A 20,227-nucleotide genomic window follows, 5' to 3' on the forward strand; every position below is an offset into this window, starting at 1 on the left:
ATAAACTGTTATCTCAAAAAACCAGATGCCAGATTCTGATAGACCAAATCATAAAGGAGCTAATAAATCGATGACTTAAATTAAAATAAACTGTGCATGCTGCAAGTTGGACGAAAATTAAAAGGAAGATAAAAAAAATTTAAAAAAATCATAAAAGGTCAATAAGAGAAGAATAAAGGTGCAGCCCGATCAGCTTTAATTTTTCTTAGCCTTAATTGTACCAGCCACACTGAACCATTCTACTTTTGATCAACCCAAATATCATCGTAATTCATACACCAAGATTTAGAGAGAATATCAAATCACTCACTGCACAATCATTTTTATAAGGGCGGAATAATCTTCAATCTGCTGCATTTTCGAATAAATGAAAGCGTGATTTTGATATATCTAATGCATTTGATTACACTTTTGTGACAGAAAAGTTCACTCGATATGAAATATCTAATGAACCTCTCAGCAAATCAGCAAAGCAATGGTTGCTTATCTGTCTCGACTGCCGGTAGTCTTTAACCGACGTTTGACTAAAATCTATCGGCCTTAGTGACAGTAATTAAATCAACTTGTCGTCGCCAGTAAAAATCCCATTCATCTTAATGCTTGGGACTTGATACTGAAATCCCACATTGGAAATCACGACAAACAGTCACTTAAGTGCTTCGTGAGGGTAACCGAGACGAAACGTTTCCTGTGTTACAAATCTGAAGCAAATCATTAATTGTACGTGCTAGTATTTGTCGAAACAAAGTTGCTGCGAAATACCAGCCAAAATTCCCTTCGTGTGTTACAATCAAAGTCCAATTTATCATCTTTGACAGAGTAAAGAGGCAATAGAAATTGAAATTTACGTTAGGCTTCTCAACGACATTATCAACACCGTTCTAAAGAGACGTTAAGGTCTTTGTAAATAATTTGATTTAAACTATTCTAGAGAGCAATGAAATTATTGTCAAGGTAAATCCCCCAAACAGCACTACAAAACTGAGAGTTTAGCCACAGATGTTACAAAATCAGTGAACACGTAGCGGTATCTCCTTAACACTAAAACGAAGTGAAAAGTTCCTTAATGAAATAAATTAAAAGTTTTAAGCCCGCTTTGGAGTTGTTAAGCAAAGACAAACTATCACAGCCGAGCACTGGAGGAAACGAAAACAACCCATGAGGTTTTATAAACAGCTAATAACAGCACTCAAATTCCACCAAATCGGGTAAACTTTGTTTACATCTGACAAGAATGCATGCGATGTAGCCGAATCGAAAACGATTAGTATGCGAAAAACGAAATTCAGCTGTTACGCGAGAGGTGTAATATAAAGATATTTTTTCTGAAACAACGGAAAAAGTACTAATTGAAAATCTTTTTCTGGAGTTATTAAATCAAGTTGTTCATGGTTAGGATAAATGCGGTTACCAGATGTTTCTGTCAGTGATTGGCATTTTCAGGACTGAATCTCACTGACGTCTCATTCTCCTGTATAGCCTTCGAAAACAGCGCTTTACTCCAGTCAACTCCTCTTTGGTCTAGCCAACATGAATCACAAAACACTCCCTGAACAAGCTGTGGAATCTGGGCGAGAAATGTTGAACAACGGGAAATCATCTTCATTTATGATGGAAAATATATTAAAGCCCGACAAATTTGCTACAAGACTACAAGAATTTCGTGGTGAGGCTCCATCCAAGATCAAAGCCCTTTCAGTGGCAGCCCAGCTCGCAGGTTTGTTTTGTTTCTCACTGTCTTAATAAGTGTTTACTTGTCAGTATTCGAACAATTTCGATCTATTCCAGTGTATTTATCACCATCTAAAAATGAATGGCGAATAAGCTCTCGGATTAGGAGAGTGTTATGATGAGGAAGATTCTTCCCTTTCTTTGAAGGATTGTAATACAAGCTTTCAGTCTTATCCTATCTAACGGTTCCTCAACACCCAATTGTAAACTTTGGAAAGAAACTTGAAAGTGATCGGCTGAAAAACTTCGGATCAAAACAATATTCCGTGTTGCACCGACGTGTTTCCACATCATTATCTCTATAAATTGCCCGATAACATTCCTTTCGAAGAGGCAATACTATGTATCTTTGTTTCCAACAAAATAAAAATTTCATAGAAAGCACTGAGTACTTGATGAGCCTAACTAAAAAAGAAAGGGAAATTCTGGCTGCAATAGTGAATTATGCATACTTAATATTAGTGTGTTTTGAAAGTACTTGAGGAAAATAGTATTTAGCTGGTGTGAGGCGCCGTTTTGTCTCAGCCAAAAGAATCGTCAGATACCTTTAGGAATTTTCGAGCAAACTCGTCTAGCATCACTCAAAAAGTTCCGTTCGCAAAGTTCAAGAAGTTAGCAGTCTGGCCCTGTATCGTAGAAGGATTTCCAACCGATCACTAATCGCGATCCTGAGTTACATAAAACAATAACAAATAAGCAACTGAGTTTCGGCTTTCCCATTGTTTGGGATTTATAGCAGCACGAAGGTTGAAAATTTACAACCAAATCACGTTAACTTAGTTGATCATCTTTCGCTGCGTAAGAGCGCTTAATTCTAGGAAATTTTAAAATTTTCCAAACTCACATCAAATATAATCAGCTGTCAATTGGTTACCACCTCAAAAAGTTAAGGTTTGCCTCCCAGTTAGTTACAATTAGCTTTTAATCCACCAATTGACATGACAAACGGAACTGTTTTTGATCTGCTACATATAGGAGTCGTAAGAAACAGTGAAGATCTAGATCATACGGAAATCGTAAGAAAGGCATTTACATCTCAAATTGAGAATGATTACTTCGAGTATACCAAAAAGAGTAGTTTGCCCGTCAGGTTGAAGAACGCAATGTTGTGTAAATCATTTTTGCTCTTGAAAGTAGTCCTAGTACGATTCCTTTTATTTTTGTGGGGATGTGGAGACTTCTCAGCTAGACCTTGAGTTGACGCGGAGGCTGTTGCTTTTTTTAAGGTGGGAGTCTTAAAATGTTGGAGTAAATTCACTAACCACAATTTTGAATAACAATGTCATAAATGAAAAACTTACTAACTCCTGCACTGACCCGTGGAAAGGACAACCACAAAACATTTTTAGGATTTATAGCCAAGATTGGTTATCATGGACAAATGATCTGCAGCGAATTAGTCCAACGAATTCTATCTCCAACAGACATCTGAATAACACCATAAATGCACTAAGGTGCCCTATAAGAAATTCGTAGTAACTCATTGAATTATGGTGAGGAAAAACAAATAGATGACTCGATTTTAATGCGACAGAACAACTTCACTTTTGCATTCTTGATAATTTTTATCTTCAAGAGTCAGACTCCTTTTGCGCTGATGCAGGCATGTTGTTGAATATATTGAACTATTTCCCTTTTTCAGCTAAATCGTTCCGGCCGTAATGAACGCTCGCTCTCATTCGATGAAACTAAAATTGGTCAGGCCAATTTAAGGTTTTGATACGTTTCGTATGGCTAGAATACTGATTCCATCGTTAATTTCACCTCATTTAATAGATTATATAGAGAATTTGTTACAAAGATCGAGTCTGGATGCATTTCTTTGCTATAGTAAATACGCTAATCCAATTTACAAACAATATATTGAAGGGATTCTAATAACTGTAGAAAAGCTTGCAACAGCTAGTTGAGATCTCCTACCAATACAGTATTAAGAGGATTATGATGTCACGATTCTCTCTTTTAGCTGAAATTTAGATGTGACTTCACGGTCAGTTACTCAGAATAAGAACAAGGAATCCAAATTCTCACTTTTGAATATAAACAAATTTGTTTCTGCTCTACTAGACTTAAGTTGAAACCGATTGAGTAGGATAGAACCTAATCTTTAAGAGAATGAGACAAATAATTTATGTTGCCAAAAGCGGGCTATAGATAAGAAACACAAAGGTGAGGTTTTTAGTGGGATTACAGTCGACTGACCACAGGAAACTATAAAAACGATGATTACCAATCTATTCATTGTTTCTCATCGACAAGCAAAAGAGTTTAAGTTCATCTTTAATTTGACGTTATAACATTTCCTAAAAATTGAGCTCGAAGCAATACTCGTTGACCCAGAAATTCCTCTCAGACAATTAATATACATTTTTTCTTGTAAGCATCCATAAATTTTACTCAGGGAAATATATATTCATTAGACATGGAGACAAACTAAAGCGCATTCCACCAAGATATCTGAACTAATACGAAGGAAAATAAACATTTTCTGCTCAGATTACGGTGTGTTAATCCAAACCTTTTATTTTTGTTTTAGATATCATTCTAGAGGCCCGGCGGGGTTCTTCTGCGACACAGCTACGTCGCTCACGCACCAACTTCACACGTTACCAGCTACGAATTCTAGAAAATACGTTTTCCAAAACCCATTATCCAGATATTGCTCTAAGGAAAGAGCTCGCAACAAGTACAAGTCTTCCAGAATCACGAATACAGGTATATCGGCCCCATTTCAATTTTGCTCGGGTCAAATGACCCTGCCAAATTGTTTCTCTAAGAAAATATGCCATAGAGGCTTTGTACTACTCTAATCTACTTATGAATCCTTGCCATATCAGGCATGTGCCACATTGCCAGTTAGTTAAACAGAGAGAAGTGCGACTTTTGCAGTGTGCTGTTATGATAGATATAGATTTGTGTAAGAGTATCCACGTGAATTGGAAGTCGATATCATCAGCAATACTCACCGTGAATCTCGTGGTGACGTCTCGAGGCCTCTGGCAGCTTTCAAAAATACCCTTTCATAACCTCTAGATATCAAAGTTCTATCATGCGTAGGAAAGCCTTTTCGGTTCTTTGTTACATCACAACGTTTCTTTCTATTTACCGGCAGATTTGGTTTAAGAACAGAAGAGCAAAGTTCAGACGAAGTGAAACAAGTTGCAACATTTGTTCATCAACTTCATCTCACCATACACCCTACCAGGCATTTCAAAGAGACTCTGCCTATATATTAGGCTCGTCAGTAGGGTTGTCAAATCACGAGAGACCAGCATTTCTCATGGCTACCCATGTGGTGGAAAATAGCCACCAGGGTTTCCACTTCCCACTATACGGCTCCTGTAGCCCCGAGAGTTCTACATAAACACAACCGGATGCACAAACGGCCAGGCCATCACTAGTATTTTTCATTATGCTGCGTCTTGTCTCTTGACTCTCTGCTATGATACCATTGAAACTCTACTATAAGAATCAGGCAGACTTCGAAGACAAAACTGTTGCTTCTATGTAGTCTAAGGCGTTTTTTTAACAATGTCGGGTGAAGGAGCCGTCATCATGGGCTTCACCTCACTATCGTTAACGAATGATTCTTATAATAACAACAATAATAATTATAAAATCTTCAACAAAGCAGACTTTTATAGCTGAACGAGATCATTTACACCCTGTAGGAAAAACTATCCTTAAGCAGGTGAGACAGACCTCTTTTTGAGATAGAGAAAAACTTGTTGAGAGGTATTTAAGACTGCTTGCCTGGATTAACTAAACTTGATTTAAGTTATTCATTTAAAGGTCAGTTACTGAGTATAAACAAAACGCAATTTATACAATGTCACGTATATGAAACAAGGATATCCGTAGTAACATTCTACTTCATTATTTCTCGTTATCTCATAAAGTAAAATTGCAGTCGTCGCTCCTGAAACTTACTACAAGAAAGGAAGCATGTTTATATTTATAAGGACGATGCACCGTGGTTTAGTTACAATAACATAAGGCTGGTTTTGAGTGCCTCAGTTTCCGAAACATCTGCTGTAGCAGTAAATGATAATGACTTTGCTCATTCTCGAATCGTTTTTTTATCTTTTTGCCCAAACAACCCTTTGACCAAGAGTTTACACGCTACCTATGGGAAATAATTCTAGTTCAATTTCTGTTCCAATCCATCTATTCTTATTGCAGCATTTGGCAAAAATAACCTACTTTTGCTACACGAAGAAGCATATACTTGCATCATTATCGTCGAAATGTTAGATCTTTAGAAATGAGTTTAGGGCTAACAAAAAATATTTTAAATGAATATTTTTCTCAACGTAAAGGAATTGCTTTAAGAATTAGTTTGCTGAAAATATTTTTCTACTCAATTCAGGCCATAAGATTTCCCTATAAATATGAAAGGTATATTCTTCAAGGGTAAACTGCATGATTTCAGTTTTGTTCATTACCTTTATTCTTTGTCTTTCTAAGCCAAACCACCAGCCGCTTACATTTTCCCCAAACGTCCCCGAACATGATCACTTGGCTATAAGGCCACCTCCACTGCCTTGATGAAGCGAGGACGCTACTTGTTTCAAGAAGAGGGAAGATGGAGAATTAATTAGCACTGAGGCTAGAATAGCTAACGTCCTTGTCACTGGTTGTATAATGCACCCTACAAAGCCTCTTCATAACGGAATTTTGAGAAAGTATCAGAATTCATTGGACCAGGAGTGACCTATCAGCAATTGATTTCTGATATTCTATTGTCAAAGCAGTCATGACAGAAAATGATAAATTGCTTTTTAAATGAGAAAAAGCACTAAATAGATCCATTTACACTGTCGGTAAAACATGCAGCTCACACACAGCGATAACTTCATAAACAACAGACAGCAAGGGCCAAGGCAGATAACAGCTGAAAATCGATTGAGGCGATCGAGTTTGGCCCTCTGTCCGAAACCTAAATGAAAAAGTACAAACTAATGTTAAAGCCAAATGTATGAATACATTGTCTCCTATAATCCAAACTTGTAGGGCGTATATGGGTTAGATTTCAGTAATAGACATCCACCGCGACATAGAAATTTCGTTGGTAAACAGAAGTATACGTGCTTAGATTGATCTTGAGGCCAAGATCTGAGGTTGAAATTTCAAGCTCAGCACAAGTTTGGAGAGGCCTTAATCGTCAATCTTTAGAAAAAACAGTTATGTTTGAGTCAAGGGTGCAGCTTTGGATGAAATTGATAAACTAGATTTCTACACGTTACAATCACATCTTCCATCATTCTATTGACATCATGCCAGAGGAACAGACAAATTATTGGATAGCTTTCTCGGCTTACTCTAAGCTGAGGATAACTGATTTAACACGTGTCAAGAACTTAGCAGCGAGTCACAGTAAACTGTGAGTTACATACCACTCTAAAAGCGTAGGGGAAAGTGAGGAAGTTGTACAGGAGGCTGGCTTCAGTTAGTAAAACAAACAAAAGCAGGAGTGTGTACACTGCGACAGTACTGATTTAGTGCAGTGGCGTGTTTGTTTGAAGGTCGTCATGGGGGAGTCAGTGGAAGCACTTCCATTTTCTGTGGCAAACATCTTAAAGGACGATCTATTTAGAGGAGCGAAGAAGAAAGGCGAATCTAACAGCAACGCTAGCAAAGCTTTGACTCTTGCTGAACGACTTGCAGGTTGGTGAAGAATAGCTGTGGTTTAGGAGGGCGTTAAGCCAGATTAGTGTGTAAGAATTCTCATAAGCTACTTACATGCTGCTGAAATGTTAAAGCACCTGATGAAATGGGAGTCATTATTTGAGGCCGGGATTGTACCAGTGATGCTAACTGCCCTTCAGTTTCGTTCAAACCAAAGATCCATGCTACATTTATTAGAAAACGTCGATATTAATTTTCCAGCCTGAAATGGAAGAAAATTTTAGATTTTTAGCATCATTTATCTGACATCTAAACGTCGGCTGACCTTCCCAGAGATGTGTTTGCAACACCCATCTAATTATGAGTACTTTCTACGAATATAGATTCCGATGACTAGTAATTGGCGAAAACGGTGATCAAGAAACTACTTGGAGCCGTTTCATGGAAACAAATTTAAGTAGATAAGTGAGCTTACGAAGAATAATAAATAATTTTTTTCGCTTGCTTTTACTGAATAGGAAGTTCGGGTGATACCAGAAAAAATGAAAATATGGCCGCTGCCAACGGCCCAAATAGCGATCAAAAAAGTTAAAACTCTCCTTCAAATGTCTCCATCACGCGCGTCTAACTTATGTTATGTTGTGGGAGCAACGGCATAGTGAATCCTATAACACTTTCAAAGAAGTTTAAACATAAATATCACCGGCCGTTATAGATCAGCAGCATATACGTAAGACGTTTATCTAGTAACTGAATGGAGATCTCAAACGTTTGTACGACACTGTACATCAGTAGGCAACACTTCACTATGGACACAAGCACAGAGAACTTTCATCAACCTACACTATTATTCATGTCTGATTTCAAAGCATACTTCAGTGTTTCTGAGTTAATTGGGGTTCAGTGGTACTTCAGTGGTATTCTTAAGAACCGGGGTGCTAATTTTTTTATAGAATATTCGATCAAATAAGCTGTTTATAATACAGGCGAAGAAGTCGGAAACCTTTCATCGACAGAACCGAATTAATCCTACCGTGAAAATATTACCGGTCACATTCCACTGAAGCCATATCCTGTCAAAGGATTATTAATTGCTCAGAGCCTTTCTGTACTGATAACCGTCAATCTAAGGGTACCACATTAGAAGCCTCCTCCGAAGTTTTGTTTAATTGACTCACCAATTATCCAACGCACAGTCATTACCGATCCTTCATTGAGATAAAAACATAATTTGTAATCATCCTGCAAACGCGTTTGTCCGTGAAATGGAGAAGGCGCCAAATTTCTTCAATAAGCAGAAGATTATTCGGAGATAACTAAATGTCTTATTTATCGCATGCAGTTGGATTTAAATGAAATAAGAACTCAGTCGTTGAAATTTTTTGCGGCAACTTTTTTTTAGTTGCAACCGACAAAAGCAAGCCAACTACGCTTGTTGAAAATTGTCAGTGAATTTTGCACCATTTCATTCTACGTATAACTACGGTCTGTAATAGATTACTTGAACTTTCTGCATAAAATATTACAATTGGTGAGGTGTTGAATCTGTAATCGCAGTAAAGCAAATCATACGTAAAGCTATGCACTCGGCTATGTTGCATACGTAAAGCTATGCACTAGCTATGTTGTGTTTGGCGAGTAAAGTATGTGGTTTCCTTATGTTACTTGAATTTTATGAAAAGTTTCGCTGTACAGTATATGCAAAGATGATTGCTGTGTGTAGGTGGTCAGTTGTAATGTTTATCATGCATGACAGTTATAGTCCTATGAACATGTACTTAAGCAAACACTGATCAAAACGATTTCAAAAACTGCTAAGCGCATAGCTGACTGACTCAGTAACGTTCTATTTCCATACTCAGATGTGATTATGGACGCCAAGATTAATGCAGAAGGCGGACTAAGTCAGAAACGACGGCGGACGCGCACGGCATTCACCCAATATCAACTCAAGACCTTGGAGAATACATTTTCACACACGCACTACCCTGATATTGTGATGAGGGAACAATTAAACATGTGCACAAGCTTGCCAGACTCAACAATACAGGTAATAGTTATTTCCTCAGCCAAGACTGACTATTTCTGAGAGCAATTAGTTGTATGATTGAGTCATTACTCGAATATATGCTTTTGGTTAGCTCGCTAAATTTCAGATTTTACCACTCGGCTCAGGTCACGTTTTGTTATCCGTTCAGTATCTTCGCTGAATTTTTTGGGGATGGCGATTTGCAAAGGGTGTTCATCTCATTCAGGTGCAGCAACAAGTGCTATTTAATCCCCGCAAAACATACATGCTAATGAGTATGGTACGTAAGGGATTGTATACAACCCATGGAATAATTAAGCAAACACGAAGCAAAGAAATATTGATCAAGTGAAATGAAGGTGACACCCAATCTCCTGAGATATTTTGAATCAGGTCATTGATATGATGATGTGGAAATTATTATGTGAAGGAAGGAATATCATACATTGTGCGCTATTTAGGCAAGATAATGATCTCTTAAACTAAGCTATTATCCAACATCGTCTTGCAGATTTGGTTTAAAAACAGGAGAGCAAAGTTCAGGAAGCAAAAGACCAGCCCTGTCATCCCTGTCAACAGAAGAAAAAACTTCAAGAACTCAGGGATGCAATTTTATCTGACTCGTTCATCAAGTTTACCGTTCGCGCCAACTTTCTCGCCACAAGGAAACACCCCTTCAAACACTGGGCAAAATAAAGACGAGATGCCTCCCTTACCACCAATCACAGCGATGTTACCTACGCTTACATCTGCTTGGAAGCTCGTTTAGAACCCAACGAAAGTGTTTTTTCACCCTCACCCCCCCCCAAAAAAAACATATATATATATATATATATATATATATATATATGAATGAATGAATGTAGGGGTTGAGTCTACCTTGGCATAAAGCAAGTGCTCAATGCTGTGGTAGTAGAATGTATAATTTATATATATATATATATAATTTATATATATATATATATATATATATATATATATATACATAAATATATATTACAATCTTTTTTTTTTAAGAATACACGAAAAAGTTAACGTAAAACAGCAATATTTGATGATCGAGCAAATTCAGTGACCTTTAAATGTAATCAGGATGCATGTTCGTTTAATTTTTTCATATCATAGTGAATACGAACAAAGTTAATATTTCAGTTCTTTCCATCATCAAGAAGTAAATTCTCCAGTTTAAGTGTGCAATGACCAGAAATGTTAATGACCCAGAACATACTATTATGTTCATGTGTAAATCATCAACAGCAAATTTACGTTTAGGATTTATTTACTGTTTAAGTTCTTAGGGCTGAGAGGCTAGAATGGTTGATCTGAGTGAGCAGCTTAAAGAAAGCAACTTTTATGAACTGACTGTCAAAATACTTCGATACTTAAAAAAGATTAATTACCGTTATAAAATTTCTACTATTTTACGAACAGTTGCGAATTCTTGAAATCATCTTATCCCTGTATCATCTTTCCACTCAAAGGTTAGTTTGTGCTTTCATGTTCCTGTTTTAACTTATTGTGATATTCTAATTTTGCTATCTTTGCTGACCTTTCGGACACATACACTTTGTCAATAAATATCAATAGAGAGCTGACTTGGACCGATAACTTAGTAAAAGGTTTTTTGCTCGAAATGCTATAAATTTACTCGCCTCCCTTCGCGTTGTTTTCAGATCTTCGGTAGTTATTGAGCCATTCCGACTTTCCGTTAAACAAACTTTGTAACTTTTTTGGCTTGACACGGCAAATAATTTATCATCAATCGCAGCCGAAAGGCGTGGATGAACAATCTCCATTTTACACCAAGCTTCATAATTTCCAGATTTACTCGAAGAGCACGAAGAAGAGTTAAAAAAGAAGCATCATAGTTAATCAGAACTGACAGCACCTCTTAGTTTTATAATTTTGCCGGTAGAGTACGCTGAGTAGCTGTCTGACCTCTTGTCTATTTTTCAGCCACGTAAAAATTGTGAACTCTTCGTATTAATCTTATTTCTTGCTCGAAATCTTTGTAATTGCCTCCACGCTCCTTTGTGGTCAATATTAAAATATTTTAACAGTTTCCCAAGTAAGAGTAAACGTCAAGCAAAACTTCACTCAACGCACAAATAATCAAAAGCAATATCAGTGGAGGTGTTCGTCCGTCTCACCATCTTTACGATAGGTTTCACCCATCCCTCCTCTTCGCGCGAAAACACCACCGACAGACCATCTTTGTAGAACACTTAGAGACTTCACAGAGACCACGATGAAAGCTAACTTAAGTTGTTATGGCATATTTCAGTTCAATTTCCCATTGCTTTGACCTTACTAATACTAACAACTAAGGATGTCGTCGCTATGGGAGAAACCTGACCAAAGCTCTCAGAAACAAGAAAATGAGCTAAATTTCACACAGGTTACGATTCTCTTTCACAAAATTAATACAAATATACTTTCGTATTTTTCTAGAGAGTAAATAGCTAGTTTTTTGTGTACGTTGGGAATAACAAAATGATCGTTCAGATCACAGAGGGCAAGTCTACTGAGTTCCACGATGTTTTGCTTCATTCTGTTTCCGGTTACAAGAAGGGCTTAATCCTATGTGGTCGGTGTTAAATTCAATGAGACACATTGCATGGCAATTTACGCGATCGGCACTCAACGGATACGCCGTTTACCAGGGTTTCTAACACTTAACTGATTTAAAGATATGATTCACCAACAGGAAAGCCTTCACCCCCGCGTTTCCAACCAACAATTTAAAGCAGAAACCACTCCGTGGATTTTCACACCCTCCCCTTGGGGTAACGAAAATGAGATTAACGCAATCCTTTGAATATTTTCAAAACCTTTAAGGCGATAATGAACACTTAGGGAGTGACGTTGAGCCTCTGAGCAGCTTTGACAGTAACTTTTTATGCGAATAATGAATGCGAAGTAATAGAGCTCGAAGCTTGGGAGCTTCGACACAACGACACCTCATTCCCTGTATAGCCAGTAATGAAATTGCATGATTTTCGCCGCATGCAATATGCGTTTCCTGTCTGCTAAACATGCACGTTGATCACAAGTTAAACAGAATCACATCAGCACATTAAAAATGGACATGGGCAAAGTTGAAGTGGCCGACACGCTTCTTAACCCTATTAACATGTACTTAGAAATTGGACTAAAATATTAACATAGAACAAAGTGTTTTCGAGCAAGGACCTTCTAAAATGCCCAAAAAATTAACTAGCACACTAAAAGTTATGCAATAGTCCCTCCACCGTTACGTTTTGTGTACACTATTCCAATTACTATAATTACGTTCAACGCAGGAGGTCGCTGACAAAAGGTGAGAAAACGTGACAGGATATTTTTTTTCTTTTTCCTTCACTCTTCCCTAAAGAAAGAACATGGCCAAGGACATAACAAAACGACGTATACTGAGAAGCTTAAGTTCAATATGTTTACAAAACATCCCTGTTTTTCCTAGCACTTCTCAGAAAAAATATTCACTCTCCATGTTCCATTCTCATTAAAAGGGATTAGAACATAAGCTAAATGTTTTGAAAAGCGAGTAATGGCTTCCAATAAGGATTCTTTTCTACTTCAATTATGCACTTCTGTGGGGGACCTAAATCGGTGCTTTTCATTTCAGTACAAAACGTCAACAGTTCACTAAAGAATACGTTTATTACAAACTCAACCAGTAGAGAGGAAGGGAAGAGAGGGTTAATTCTCAACACAGTGCAAAGCCTTTAGAAAGTATATAATATTTGTTTTCTTTGGAACACGCAAAACTTCTCAAATGACATTATTTCGAAACGTAACTCAGGAAGCCTAAATTTAATGGATGAAAAATTGCATACAATGGTATTCAAAACCAGTGGATAACCGGCCCATACAAAAGTCAGTAATAGCTCCCGCACAAAAAGATTGCGCTAATTGGTTACCAATACAATAACTACCTTTAGGTGGGGTAAAGTCCGTTCTAATTAAATTACCATCAATCACGACGACAGCTCGGTACTTTCTTGTGTTACAGAAGGGAGATTTGGATTACTAATCAGTTGTATCTCTTAGATAAGTCACATAACAAGCATACGACTTCTACTGTGCACAATTTTTTCTTCATTACATGTCAACACTGGAGTTTTAGAAGTACTTTGCTCAAAGGTATGACCTTTTTTACGCTCTTTTCGAAATGGTGGTTAAAGAACTCGATATGCGAGCCTCACGGATTGAATAGTCCTGCTTTCCTGAGTTATAAAAGTTTCATCTTCCGACTTCCTGATTTTTGTAATGGCGCTAAATCAAGTTAACGTAAGCTTCATGTTTTATACCTTCTGCGAAAGGTACGCTTATGAGCAAGTGTTCCTATTTTCTCTTCTGTTTTACCTCGCTTAAAGAGGCCAAAATCCATCTCCAGGCTCGATAACTTGTTTATATAAGCTTATCATATGAAACAATGCAATAATTCTTGAATTCTGAATGGCCGAGCCATGGGATTGTTACAATGTGGCCCACTTAGTAAATTGTATACAAAATAATCGCATTAAAATACCGTTTAAGACCCGTTTTTCACACTTTAGGTGCATTTTATATTTATTTGTTGGGTGAATGCCGCAACTGGTATTTTCATCACTATAACACTATTTTAATGTGGAAGAAAGCGTCACTCTCTGGATCATACAAAATACCTGGCGATCATTCATTTAAACTTAAGACAAATTAAGAAAGGAAATTTCGGATTTCTCGCTTAACACAGAAGAGGAAATTATCACAGCAGGCAAAAAGCCATTTTCCCAACGTGACATTTACCAGACAACTTGACCGAAGTAACAAAAACCCGCACGACACCTCTTGAGATTAAAAATCCATGTGATGTTCTCACAAAAGCATTAACATTAATCACTAGTTCAGTCTCCTCTTGTTGTATTTTCCAGTGCGGCTACTGAGAGGTAGGCAACGTTGACCGTACTTTATCGTTGATCTGAAGTAAACGTCACACGATGGACTTAACATCATCATTTTCAATCGACAATATATTAAGAAGTAATCCATCTTCGAGAAATGCCAGACAGATGTTTGATGAACCGAAGGCACCGCAGGCTCTCACATTAGCAGAGCGCTTGGCAGGTATGTTACTAATACTTTTCAGTCTATTTTGCTTCGATTGAAAGACCCTAGATAAATCATTCAGTTGATTTAATGATAAGTGCAGCAAATCGAAATCTTTCTACTGTAAGCTCTTTACAACTCTTGATTCAGAGCAACTGGGTATTCAAATACTTAGACCATAAACAGAGCAGCGACTCCAACTTCTAGCAACTGGCGAACGACGACCACACTTTCTGTAAACAACTGTCCTCGGCTTTTAAAGACCATTGTTTGTGTGTTGATCGAAACAGAAACCCAGAGACCCAGAAACAAAGACTGTTCCCCAGAAGGATGGCCAAATTACGTCATTTTACACCTCTTAATCTTTGCCTTTTCCTTCAGAGAAAGACACTGGCAGTGCATCGTCACATTCGAGTAGCAGTAATCATGAATTGTGAAGAAGCACATTTTCACAAAATTCCGAGAAGTTTCGACAATTTCCGTTTTCCGAACATTTCTCATATCGTTTAAGCTTTATACCTGTTTGTCTTCAAAATTTCAAAATGTGACATTTAACCTCTTCACAACATGGTATTCCTTACAATTCAGAGGGATTTACCTTTGGATCTACCTTGTCATCACTTTGCAACCAAACATTTTCGAAAGAAAAAGTAATTTAAGTGTTCACATTGCAGATATAATCCTAGAGGTACATTACAGCTCTACAAGGGGAAAACACCGACGTTCTCGCACAGCTTTCACGTATCAACAGCTTCAGCTTCTTGAAAACACATTCACAAAGACACATTACCCGGATGTGGTTATGAGGGAACAGCTCGCAACTTGGACAAATCTTCCAGAGTCAAGGATTCAGGTACTTTTATCTTTTTAATTCAATACCTGCACGGAATAGCATACCCTGAGTAAAAGCGGCCTTCTGCTATTGGAAACGACAAGACCTGAAAGCCCATTTGTAATTAAATTATGTACTCTCAACAAATACAGGGCAATGAGTTTTAGAAAGTGAAAGAGTACACTAGGTTTGTTGACAGAAAACCTTCTGGCTATGGATTTGGAATAGTAAAATATTCTTGTTGAGCAACAAAATATCTTTAAAACCCTACTGATGACCGAAACATATCAAATGAAAAAGTAAAATTACAAACTAGCTCGAAGGATTAAAAACATTTGTTTGTTGGTTTTCGTGCCCTGTGTGGCATGCAGTTTTCGTATGGGAAATAGTTGGTGCTTACGTACTTGATTTCCTTTTCGCAACTACGGGATGTCCCGATTTGCTAGACCATGTTCATTTAACTGCTAGGTGACAGCCCTTTTTGATGAAACTCATTCGACAATCATTTATCATCCGGCAGGTTTGGTTTAAAAACAGACGAGCAAAGTACAGAAAGCAAGAAAAAGTAACAAAATTCCCCAAGCCAAGTAACCATAGCAGCATATCTTACAAATCAGATAACCATGTCAAAATCAGCATTCATGATACAACTGGGCGAACTTCTATTCCTGTTCCTCCAAGTATCGCTATTGGTGGGGAGACCCCATCGGCAGAAACAAGAGAAGTAGCGACTGCACTTGGAACAAGAGCGAGCCCTGGACGGAATTCAAAAGAAGCTGCTCAGGTGTTTTCCCACCAAAGACAGCCGTACACTTTTGAACAATATCCTGTTAGGCAGTATGATACTTCCTGGCATTGTTCCATGCCAGCCACATACACATCAACTCATGATTGCTCTCTTCATGGTTGCCGTGGTAACGAAGTCGATACGAGTGGAGGTCAAAAGGAATTGAATTCACGCTGTATAAGGAAACCAACTTCATCTAGTGTTGATCTATGGCGTTCTCAAGCAGGATTACGAAATGGCATTTGCTCAGGTCCTGTCGGCTGCAGGCCGTATTAACCCTTCTATGAATATGACGTTCGCTTCTGTATAACCCTTTTAATAACATGTTTCCGTTATCCTATTACCTATGATTCCATGAAGAAATAGCTAATTTGACTGGATAAATGAAGCCATTAAAGAGCGCCTTTAAGTTAACCATGGACACAAACAGACGGAAAAATTGTTCTCTCGAACTATTGAGGTTCCTTTTTCGGTACCGATTTGTTATATTCAACCGGTTAACTGTCACTGAAAATCGTAGAAAATCAGGCTAACATAATTTCATTGCTTGAATGACAATTACGTCTAGGGCAAGGTTTCCGTAGACAAAACTGAAATTTGAAATGAACAATTTGAACACTTCTTGTTTAACCTTCAATGTTTGAAGCTGCGTCTTGTACTGATAAAAGTAGATTAAAATGACCAAACGAAAGAATAGAAGAAGAGAAGAGTTCCAAAAAGTTATTCCTTCTGATAAAGATCACTTGAGTTCAGTTAATGTCTTTCTTCTGGCTTTTCTTCATGTCACAATTGTGACAAAGCTCACGGAGACAAAAATCAATCCGTGTCAAAAACCGGGCTTTAAAATTTGTTGCGTTATATGTATCTCTTAACCTTTTATGGAAAGTAAAACTAAAATTTTCAAAAGTTTAAAACAACAGATGTCCTCAAAAGAAAACTCCTTAGATCAGGTTGTTGTAATTCAAAGTTTAACATTGAAGGTTACACTTTCGTGCCCTCTTGACTGGTTACTAAACCCCCTATCCCAACCTCCACCCCAATCCCCCCTCCCTTCACCTTTACTTTTTTAGTGAGAACCAACCACGACTATCTAGGGAGCAAGCTAAATAAGCAGTGGTAAGATGGTTGTTGATAAGAAGTGTACAGGTACATCTTACACCGTAGTTAAAGGAGAAAAGCTAGCGAGCAATGATTAGCAGTCTTGTTATGGAAAAAAAAAGGGAGGAAACGCTTAAGAGAAATCCAACTTTCTTACCTTCTAGTGCGACATAAAAACACAATGATTTGTTGTCCCAAGGACCCGTCAGCATCCTGAACAACTATTTTTACAAGGCATCCATCTGTTGCGAAAACTAAAACTTGGCATCCATACTTCTGTCATGTGAAAGGCCTAAGACACAGCAAACAAAACAAAGCACATAGATAAATTCGATACATTTCTCAGTGACACTAAGGCATAGTACTCTAGCAGAGATTGTTCAACTGTACTGGCAGACTACATGAGATCTGCTGTAGCAAAAGATCTCATCTACCTACCGCTTAGACCATTTTTTTGTCTCGATCATATTGCGAACCGTGAAATAGGTTTCTACGTCGTTCAGTCATGCTGTTTGCAAGCAAGTTAAGTTCACTTGACATTTATTGTGAACATGGACTTTGTTTTCTGCGGTATAAACAGCTCGTGGGCAGATGTGCAAATTTGGAATTACTACAAATAGTACACACCGCTTTATTAAAACATCCTCGTGCTGTGTTGAATCAAAAATCGACATTTGATCTCTTCAATGAAGCAGTAATGAGACGCCGATAATGAGGGGGAACTTCCTTATTGATATACTCCTAGTGAACAAACCAGCCAAGTTTCCTAACAACAAATGTGCCAGTAACGCAACCTTATTATCCGCAATTCATCAAACGATAGTTTGCAGCTATCGACCATTCTTAACACGAGCAAGTACCTAAGTGGTAAAAGTTTAAAGAAAACCGGTATACGATGATGCTGCTATTGGAAAGGCGCCCACGCTCCACATACTTAAACGTCTTCAGGCGGAAAACAACGTTTCTGACACCAGTTCCGGTAAAAAGTCTCTGCAAGCCAGCAGTGCATCTTTCAACTTAGCTTTAAAAGATGAATATAATTAAAAGTGAGGGTGGATTTCCAGGCTATTCACGATACCTGTCACTCAAGGTTATTAAAGCTCGAGTCACAAGCGTCCACTTGTTCTGTAACAGTTTTAATACAGTGTATGAACTTTGATTAGAAAAAAAGTTAATTGGTCTAAACACCAGAGATTAACAATAAATACAATGTCGCACAGCTTTACTAAATAAAATAGCATTATCCCTTCGCATTTTTCCTGAACGAATAGCATCAGCCCAACAGGTTTCGTTGTAAAGTTTATAGCATGGTAAATAGACATTGCAAATGTGAAAAGGCATATAGGCACTGACATCCTCTTTGGAAACGTTTTTGATGAAACCGTCATCTGTTGTTTAGTAACGAAGCGTCCAAAAGTATAATTTGGTTATTTCATATCAAATCAAGTTACGTTTAGTGCCGGTTCTTGTGAGTATTATTCAAAGGGAAAACCTCTTCAGTATGCATGTGCAATAATATGGCATGCATATTCTATTATCAGCTTAAATAAGTTTCATTACGTTAAGTTCAATTTATAGCAATGTTCCACATATTTTTGTCATTTCCTGCCATAAAAAAATCTTGTGATTGAACAGCTTTACTAAATCACTGCAACGCATTAGTAGCCCCACCGCGGCATCAGTGGACTTTAACATGAACCGCTGCAACGCTGTCGAAGGTATTTTGAGACTAAACAATTACCTGACATTTAAAGGCTCGCGTCTGAATTTTACATGTACCTTGCTTAACTTAAAGAAAGAACGCAAGTTGTAGCCTTTTGGCAGACGCTTGTGACAAATAGATAATTACCTCATCCTTTTAATCTGTGATTTGTGTACATGATCCGGCAAAAATTCGTGATGATGAAAAGGATTAGTAGGAATTTTGTGGTGAAGAAAGCTGACAAAGATTTTTTCTTAATCTTAGTTGACATTTATGTTTCAACATGGCCAGTTGCTCTAGCTTAAACTGACTTAAGAGATACTTTTTCAGATTCAAAAAGCGGACGAAAATCATATTCCATGGCTTTTGCATGTAGTAGGATAAAGTCTTCCTTTTCTTACCGCATAGTATCAAAGGCATCAAAGAGAGGGAACTGTCACTTGATCACTCAGAATTGTTTTATGATTACTACACATGTGTCTGCAAATTCTCTTAAAGAGGATTCAAAGTTGTTACAAGGCTTTAATATTCAATGGACCATTTCCTAATCCTATTTTGAATTTCGGAGTTCGTGCTTTTCTGAACCGCAAAATACTCGGAGAACCAAAGGAAAAAAATTACGGGAAGTCCAGCCCTTCGAAAGTGACAGTAATTAATTTTCATCAACTGTCACTGTAAATATTACGGTTGGCTTTTAGAGCAAGGAATCAAATAGGAACGAGGACATTAGAATTCATCCTAAGTTAAAACGAGATGCACAGTTTGGCAGAGGCTCATGTAGGGAACCCGCATGGAAAATATGTTAAATGCAAAGCACTTAACCCTACATACTGATGCGGCAAGTATAGTCAGGTATAGTCGGACGAAGGTCAACTCGATAGAGTTAAATACATATTTTAGTGACCTTTAAATATCAAGAGGGCGAGCACAACCATCTTACGACCACTATCAATCAGAACGCGTACACAGACAACAAAGGCTTTCAGATAGTACGATCAGACATAACAATAAGTGCAACATGGTTCGCACATCATCCATGATCGTTTTCAGTGATCCTCTCTCTAAATTCGGTGATACTCACCTAACACAACGAAAGTAAACAAGTTAATTTTCTTCAGCGCTTTTTGAGAGGATGAACAAAGCAACTCATCACCTTTAGGTGGGGCAACAATTAAAGAAATTAACTTGCCATCAATCACTGACACCGTTGTGTTTATACGAAAGTTTGAGAGTAATGTTTTGGCCAAATACGTAATAACAGAAAATCCTCTTCATGGCTTTATCTCCATCCCTAAAAAAGAAAATGTACCACTAAACGAACTGTACTTACTG

At 37.7% G+C, this 20,227-nt stretch overlaps 3 protein-coding genes and 1 long non-coding RNA gene across 5 annotated transcripts; 3 read left to right on the plus strand and 1 right to left on the minus strand.

Moving 5' to 3' along the window:
• The first annotated feature begins 1,256 nt into the window (after window positions 1-1,256).
• LOC113665076 (uncharacterized) lies at window positions 1,257-5,602 on the plus strand. Its single transcript, XM_027180732.2, has 3 exons — window positions 1,257-1,717; window positions 4,268-4,446; window positions 4,844-5,602. Exons 1-3 carry the CDS (start codon window positions 1,531-1,533, stop codon window positions 5,093-5,095), a joined length of 618 nt encoding a protein of 205 aa, XP_027036533.1. The 5' UTR covers window positions 1,257-1,530; the 3' UTR covers window positions 5,096-5,602.
• Window positions 5,603-6,157: 555 nt separating this feature from the next.
• LOC113665096 (uncharacterized) lies at window positions 6,158-19,596 on the minus strand. The gene is made up of 3 exons (XR_016182264.1): window positions 17,351-19,596; window positions 7,474-7,621; window positions 6,158-6,670 (listed from the first exon to the last, which is right to left on the minus strand). It is a non-coding gene; the product is annotated as an uncharacterized LOC113665096 (long non-coding RNA).
• On the plus strand, window positions 7,121-10,993 carry LOC113665087 (homeobox protein otx5-A). The gene is made up of 3 exons (XM_027180742.2): window positions 7,121-7,398; window positions 9,222-9,409; window positions 9,900-10,993. The coding sequence occupies exons 1-3, from the start codon at window positions 7,263-7,265 to the stop codon at window positions 10,155-10,157; spliced, it is 582 nt and encodes a 193-aa protein (XP_027036543.2). The 5' UTR covers window positions 7,121-7,262; the 3' UTR covers window positions 10,158-10,993.
• On the plus strand, window positions 13,349-16,781 carry LOC113665061 (uncharacterized). 2 transcript variants are annotated; one of them, XM_027180721.2, is made up of 4 exons: window positions 13,349-13,531; window positions 14,302-14,494; window positions 15,151-15,329; window positions 15,829-16,781. In XM_027180721.2, the coding sequence occupies exons 2-4, from the start codon at window positions 14,368-14,370 to the stop codon at window positions 16,369-16,371; spliced, it is 849 nt and encodes a 282-aa protein (XP_027036522.2). In that variant the 5' UTR covers window positions 13,349-13,531; window positions 14,302-14,367; the 3' UTR covers window positions 16,372-16,781. The 2 variants fall into 2 exon arrangements, with proteins under 2 accessions (XP_027036522.2, XP_027036513.2); XM_027180712.2 differs by lacking the exon at window positions 13,349-13,531 and having other exon boundaries at window positions 14,226-14,494.
• Window positions 19,597-20,227: the final 631 nt, after the last annotated feature.

The sequence above is a fragment of the Pocillopora damicornis genome, chromosome 13 (genome assembly GCF_964200805.1).
Source record: "Pocillopora damicornis chromosome 13, jaPocDami1.2, whole genome shotgun sequence".
NCBI classification, from domain to species: domain Eukaryota; kingdom Metazoa; phylum Cnidaria; class Anthozoa; order Scleractinia; family Pocilloporidae; genus Pocillopora; species Pocillopora damicornis.

Coding starts and splice junctions, on each gene's coding strand:
- LOC113665076 (XM_027180732.2), top strand. CDS start 1,531: ATGAATCACAAAACACTCCCTGAACAAGCTGTGGAATCTGGGCGAGAA. Junction 1,718..4,267: donor AGTGGCAGCCCAGCTCGCAG/GTTTGTTTTGTT, acceptor TTTTTGTTTTAG/ATATCATTCTAGAGGCCCGG. Junction 4,447..4,843: donor TTCCAGAATCACGAATACAG/GTATATCGGCCC, acceptor ATTTACCGGCAG/ATTTGGTTTAAGAACAGAAG.
- LOC113665087 (XM_027180742.2), top strand. CDS start 7,263: ATGGGGGAGTCAGTGGAAGCACTTCCATTTTCTGTGGCAAACATCTTA. Junction 7,399..9,221: donor TCTTGCTGAACGACTTGCAG/GTTGGTGAAGAA, acceptor TTCCATACTCAG/ATGTGATTATGGACGCCAAG. Junction 9,410..9,899: donor TGCCAGACTCAACAATACAG/GTAATAGTTATT, acceptor ATCGTCTTGCAG/ATTTGGTTTAAAAACAGGAG.
- LOC113665061 (XM_027180721.2), top strand. CDS start 14,368: ATGGACTTAACATCATCATTTTCAATCGACAATATATTAAGAAGTAAT. Junction 14,495..15,150: donor ATTAGCAGAGCGCTTGGCAG/GTATGTTACTAA, acceptor TTCACATTGCAG/ATATAATCCTAGAGGTACAT. Junction 15,330..15,828: donor TTCCAGAGTCAAGGATTCAG/GTACTTTTATCT, acceptor ATCATCCGGCAG/GTTTGGTTTAAAAACAGACG.